The sequence below is a fragment of the Spermophilus citellus genome (genome assembly GCF_964194105.1).
Source record: "Spermophilus citellus genome assembly, chromosome: 11".
Taxonomy (NCBI): domain Eukaryota; kingdom Metazoa; phylum Chordata; class Mammalia; order Rodentia; family Sciuridae; genus Spermophilus; species Spermophilus citellus.
In genome coordinates, this window is record NC_138192.1 from 79185781 (window position 1) to 79191678 (window position 5898).

Here is a 5898-nt window from a genome sequence, read left to right on the forward strand (position 1 = left end):
AGGAGTATAGCGAGTTCGAAGTTAGGAAAGTGTTTAAGGAAATGTTTAGGATACTATATATCTAGAGATTCAAGTATTTCCCAGATCGAGTGGAACCCGGTAGTTAGAAAACTGAAAATGCCTAACCAATAGACTATAGTGATCTGTCAGTCTTGGCCTTCTTTTCCGTTCCCTTTCCTGGCCAGGTTTGGTAACTTCACTAGTCAAGAACTTTTGCATAAAATACGCCAGACATTTTCATTTCACTGAAACCAAACACCAAAGAGAAAACAGTCGAACAATGGTGGACCGAGAAGGAAGAGGCGCGACCTCCACTCTCCCCACCTGGGCTTTGTCTTTCCCGGGAAAGGCTGTCACTAGTCTTACGGATCTCGTTTCCAGCACGCAGTTAACTATCTCACGAGCACACCGCAGCCACCCCGCATTCTCCATCCACCCTCCAGGTCTTCTCACACTTTTATTCTCCCGCTCTCCTTGGACAAAGCCCCCAACAAACTCACGTTGAGAGAAAATTTGCCACCTCCTCCCACCCTCGTTTAAAGAAAAGAAGGAAATGTTAGAAGAAAAAGAGCAGCAGCATAAACCTTGGGGGTGGGGGTGACTCCGCCTCCCACAAGCGTTAGCGCACACTATTCCCTCTTCGTCGTGGTTCTACCGAGAAACTCGGGCGTGAGGGCGCACAGCCAGGGCTCAAGACCCGGGAGAAGTTCTTTGGGGATAGGGGGATTGTCTTCGGGGAGACCAAGAGCTCAGAAAGAGGTGGAAAGTGGGATCCAGATGGCAGGAAACATTTTGAGGAGGGAAAAGAGGGGGAGAGACGGTTGGGAAATACAAAAATAGAAATAATTTGGGGGGACGCCCGCCAGGCTTTCGCGCTGACTCCTTCCCTCCAATTCGCGGCAGGTTCCTTTCAACCTCCTGCACCCCGGGGCGCCCCCTGGCGACAGCGGTAGCAGCGGGAAGCGCACCGAAAGGGCAGGGGGTGCACAGGGGACTCCCGGGCACCCGCAGAGCTACAGGCACGGCCCCCTGGCGGCACGACGTAGTTATCTGGTGAGCGGCGCCTCGTCCCTCTGGTCTGGCGGGCTCACGGCGGTCTTGCTAAGCACTGCCGCAGAATAGGGTAAGAAGCCGCTCTCGGAGCGCGGCGCCCCGGCGCTGCAGCCGAAGTCCGAGCCCCCCGCGGCCCCAGCGCCACCGCCGCCGCCGCCACCTCCACTTCGGGAGCCCAGGGCTGCGGCGGCTGCAGCTGCAGCCGCTGCAGCGGACTGACTGCTGTGGCAACTGAGGCATGAGCAGGGCGCAGAGCCGCCGCTGGGGGGCGCCCCGGCCGCAGCCGCCGAGGAGGCCGCAGCCGCTGCAGCTGCTGCAGCTGCAGCGGCGGAGGCAGCACTGTTAAGCCCCGCAGCGGCCGCGGGCGCCTGGTAGAGACCCGGGTGGCGGAAGCTGCATAGCAGCTCCGGCCGGGAGTAGGGATGAGAGAGGGCGCGGAAGGTGTCCAGTGGACGGATGGAAGTAGCAAAGGGCGACGAAGCTGCGGCCGCTGCACCAGAAGCTGCGGCCGCAGCTGCTGCCGCCGTGACGCCCACGTGTGGGTAGTAGTGCAGCGGCACGTGCGAGTGGAAAGGGTAGGGCAGGCTTCCGGTGGCGGCCGCATGCGTCATCATGTAGGTGTAGAAGCTGGGGTCGGCTGGGTGCGGCCACGACATGGCCAAACGCTGCCGCTTGTCCTTCATGCGCCGGTTCTGGAACCACACCTGCGGGGAGAGCCGCGCCGCGGCCCGAGTTAGGGAGCGCCCCATTTCCCCAGTCCCCGCCCCGGGCCTCCCGGCCCCTCCCTGCCCTTGGAATGGTCTGGCCTTCTCCTCTCACCCTGGGCTTAGCCCCAAGTGCCCTCTGCTCTCCCAGTTGGGACAGTGTGGACGGCAATGTGTAGATCACCGTAGGCACACCTTCCTCAGCGAAGAAGAGTTTTATCTCGAGTCAGCCTGCTGCGGCTCCTGGACTGTAGCTTTCTTAGTTCTTGCTGCATATTCTCGTCCCAACCCAACCTTTCCTCTCCCTCCCGCCACCCACCGGTGTCCAGCCTCGCTGAGCACCCGGACTCTCAATCCCAGGATTTGCACGGGGATTCCGAACAGCCTCTGAAGAGAGGCTGTGGCGCAGTTTTTCTGAGAGGTCGCGGTGCCAGGTCTTGAGCCCTCAGAGTTTCAAGGACCTGCCCCTGGGGGCACGGGTCCGATTAGGGTATTGAAGGGATGATTTTGTGGGAATCATTTGCCTTAAATGAGTGGCGAAAGCAATGTCCCCATAAACTGGGAAGGGGACTTTTCTATCCCTCCTAACACAGTGTCTAATAAAGACATTCGTCACAACCCTAAATTAAAGAAAGCCCTATCAAACTGGAGGAGGGCCTCCACATCCTTTTATCCCATGAAGTTTGCTCTTTTTCTAGAGGGTTGAATGCTCCATTAAGTGTTTACCAAGTCGCCCAACCTGCCGACTCTCTCAGCCAGGCGTATAATAAAAATAATAATAATAATAATATAAATACACACACACACACACAATTTCGTTGCGTTTTCTCCCCAGGAGGTTGACCTTTTCCCAAGAGGGGAAAAAAATGTTTAGGAAACTACGTTCTCAGCCCAATCGATTTTTAAAAGACTATCCTTTTCTCCATGTATTAACGATTTATGTGAAAAATAAATCTCTAAAATCAAATGAAGTTTCATTTCGGGTTCGTGCCAGAGGAACAAAGACCAGTTGGCTTTGTCGCATAGGGGAAAGTGGGACCAGGGCATGGGCGAGGAGGCAACTGGGGAGGCAGGCGTTGGGCAGAATCAAGCAGAAGCGAGGGCGGGTTTGAGCCACCAGCGCCGCCATTCTGGGGTCTTCCCAGGCCAGCCAGGCCGGGTAGCCGTCAGGATTCGGCATAGGAGGAAGAAATAAGCCAACTCCTTGGGTGACAACCCCCGCGGATTTCCAGGCCCTCGCTGAATCTAGCCACCCAGAAAGGAGAAAGAGGGAAAAGAAATCAACCCAGACGCCCCGGGGGAGACCAAAGCTGGCGCGCGTAGGAATCGATACCTTGATGGTGGTTTCGGGCAGGTTGAGCGCAGCGGCCAGCTCGCACCGGCGGGGCCGCGACACGTAGTTCTCTCGGTAGAATTCTTTCTCCAGGCGCGCGATCTGCTCACGGGTGAACGCAGTTCGGTAGCGCCGCACCTGATCTGCGCCAGAGCCAGAGCCGCCCAACGCCGCACCCCCGCCGCTGCCGCCGCCGCCGCCGCCTCCATGCAGGCTGCCGAGGCCCGAGCCCGACGCTGACGTCGTGGTTCCAGCCGCCGAGCCGCTCTCCGTGTACCCTGGCAAACAAACAGTCGACAGCACATGGGTTTCTGTGGGGGCCTAGAGCCCTGCAATAGGGGAAGTCGCGTCAGAAAGGAAAGTCGCTGCCGGAATTGATGGGGTCTGTCATGCTTACAAATTGCTGCCGTTAATGGAATCAATAAAGTTTGAGGAGCCCTTCATAACCAAATAATAGAAATGGAATTGGGGGATTTTTTTTTTTTTTTTTTTTTTTTTTTTTTTTTTTTTTTTTTAGTAATTAGAAATTTTCCACTGAGGAGGAAAACTGGCAAAGAGAAAATGCCTACCTCGGGGCGCAGTTTGAGAAGCACTAGGTTTTCGATGGTCTGGAGACCCCAGGGTGGCTTTCTGTACAGCCTCTAGCCTTTCTTTGACAGTTTTTGTTTGTTTGTTTCAGATTTGGTTAAAAAAATATTTGAAGTTTCCAAAACAGCAGCTCAAACCAGAGCCGTTAGGGGGTGGAATCTACTTTTCAACTCTTTCTTCCGGGGGCCTAGGCGGTCGAGCAGAGGCGCCGGGAGAGACTCCCTGAATTACCCAGAAAATAACTCCCTCCACCCGGCCCTGAGAGCTCAGAGGTGCCGGGGTTCAGAGAAGCTGTTCAGAGTACCCTTCCCCGAGACCTCTTGGCCTCTCGCTAGGGGTCTGTCAGCTCGCTCTACCTCTTAGACCCGCACACAGAAATATTTTCTCGAACGCAGGAGCCAGGACGAGCGGGTCCTGGAGCTCCAGGCTCCGCAGGCCTGCGCCGTGTGAGAGGGCTCCAGGAGTGGAACCGGTGGGCAGTCCCTAGCATGCGTCCTACACTGGCAAGTTCGGTTCAGCTTGCTTGCGGAGGGTCAGAGAAGGGCAAAGCCACCGGGAAGGACTAGTGAGGGCCGCGGAGAAGCAAGGAAGACCGGACTGTAGAGTCCGCGGGCTGAGCGTTTACCTTTGCCATTGTTTTCCTTGAGCGGCGCAGCGCTGAGGCCGCTGGGGGAACGAAGCGCCGAGCAGCCCACCTCCACGTCGCTGCTCATGTCGGCCTCGGCGGCCGCCTCTGAATAATGGCTCGGCTTCTTGCGGCTGTCGGTAGCGGAGGCGATTTCGGAGGAGACGGTGCTTTCGCTGCCCGGGTGCTGCAGGTTGAACAAAGTGTCTATTTCGAATTTGCCCTTGGCGGGGAGGTCTCCCAGAGCGCCGTGTAGGGGGGCGGAAGGTAGGCGCGGACTGAGGCGAGCTGGGTGCTGCGAATTTTCCAGGGCCTCCAGCACAGCACTGCCAGCGGAGTCGGACAAATTGGAGAACCTCTTGCTGGCGGTAGGGCTGTGGAGCCCTCTCTCCATCAGAATCATCTCTTTTCTTATTCTTTCCATCATCTCAGCTTTCTAAAAAATGTCACAGTGGCCCGGCTGTCCCGTCCTAATGATGCTCTGCGTCTAGGGCTAATTCTCATTCAGCCCCAGCAAGCGCCTCTAAATATTATTATCTCTTTTGGAGGGAGGCGGAAAAATTGTGGGATGCCAGAGCGAGGGAATGACTGGTCAAAATGACCCATACATCCTTCCGAGCCCGAGATGTCATTCATCAAAAAGTAGCGCCCGCTCGTCATTAAGGTACGAATGACGCCGTTCGAATAATCATTTATTGTAACAGGTTTATAAGCAAATAAATACACGCTCCTGTCAGTGGGTAATGAAGGCGACTTCAGAGCAGACAAATAGATCCAGGTAGAAGATGAGAAGAGACAAGAAGTGAGGAAGAAGGCTCCGGTCCTTTGCCCGTTCGGAGCCAGTTCTGCTCGCCCGGGGGTTTGGCCTCGGGGGTGAAATTGACAGTCTGATTAATAGAGCGCGCCGCGGCACATTTCCCCCTTCATTTAGGGGCATCATTACGCTCTCAGTTTGCTGGGTTGCCCCTTAGGTCCTAATCATGCAGCGCCTTCCTCATTTTTCCATGGACACAGATATGTGTTAAATAATAGATAATGCTTTGATTTTTCCAGAGTAGATCCTCAGGAAGATTTTTTTAAAAACATTTACAAGCTGGGGGCGTAAGGGGGGGGGACAAGGGGGAGGATGCAGGAAGAGTTGCGTAAGGAGAAGACCTTGCGCGGCTCCTGACTGGATTACTTATCTTTCTGTTTTCAGAACCAAATATGTATTTTATTTAACAAATAGGAAGCTGAGTTCTCTGCCTAGCTACTTCTTCGTCTCAGCCTGGGTGTTCTCCTCCCACAGAAGGGGGGGAGAAGAAGGGAGGGAAGGAGGGGGAGGGGGGAAAGAGAGAGAAGAGGGGGGGGAGAGAGAGAGAGAGAGAGAGAGAGAGAGAGAGAGAGAGAGAGAGAGATATCTGTAGATTTGTAGAGTTTTGAAACCGCTTTCTTGCTACGTGGCCAGGGAAGTATGTTGGGCCCGCTGTTCCAAACCGAAATCATTAAATCCTCTCTGATTTTTCTAAGTTTGCCTGGTTTGTTCTGAACTCGAAGTCCCTAGTTTGGTTTTTTGTTTTGTTTTGGTTTTGTTTTTGTTTTTAACTTTTATATTT

At 54.8% G+C, this 5898-nt stretch overlaps 1 protein-coding gene across 1 annotated transcript; it reads right to left on the reverse strand.

Annotated features, from left to right (window-relative positions):
- Positions 1 to 1046: 1046 nt before the first annotated feature.
- EVX2 (even-skipped homeobox 2) lies at positions 1047 to 4730 on the reverse strand (the record flags this gene model as incomplete). Its single annotated transcript, XM_081262018.1, has 3 exons — positions 1047 to 1757; positions 3091 to 3368; positions 4304 to 4730. The coding sequence occupies 3 exons, from the start codon at positions 4728 to 4730 to the stop codon at positions 1047 to 1049; spliced, it is 1416 nt and encodes a 471-aa protein (XP_081118144.1).
- Between the last annotated feature and the right edge of the window lie 1168 nt (positions 4731 to 5898).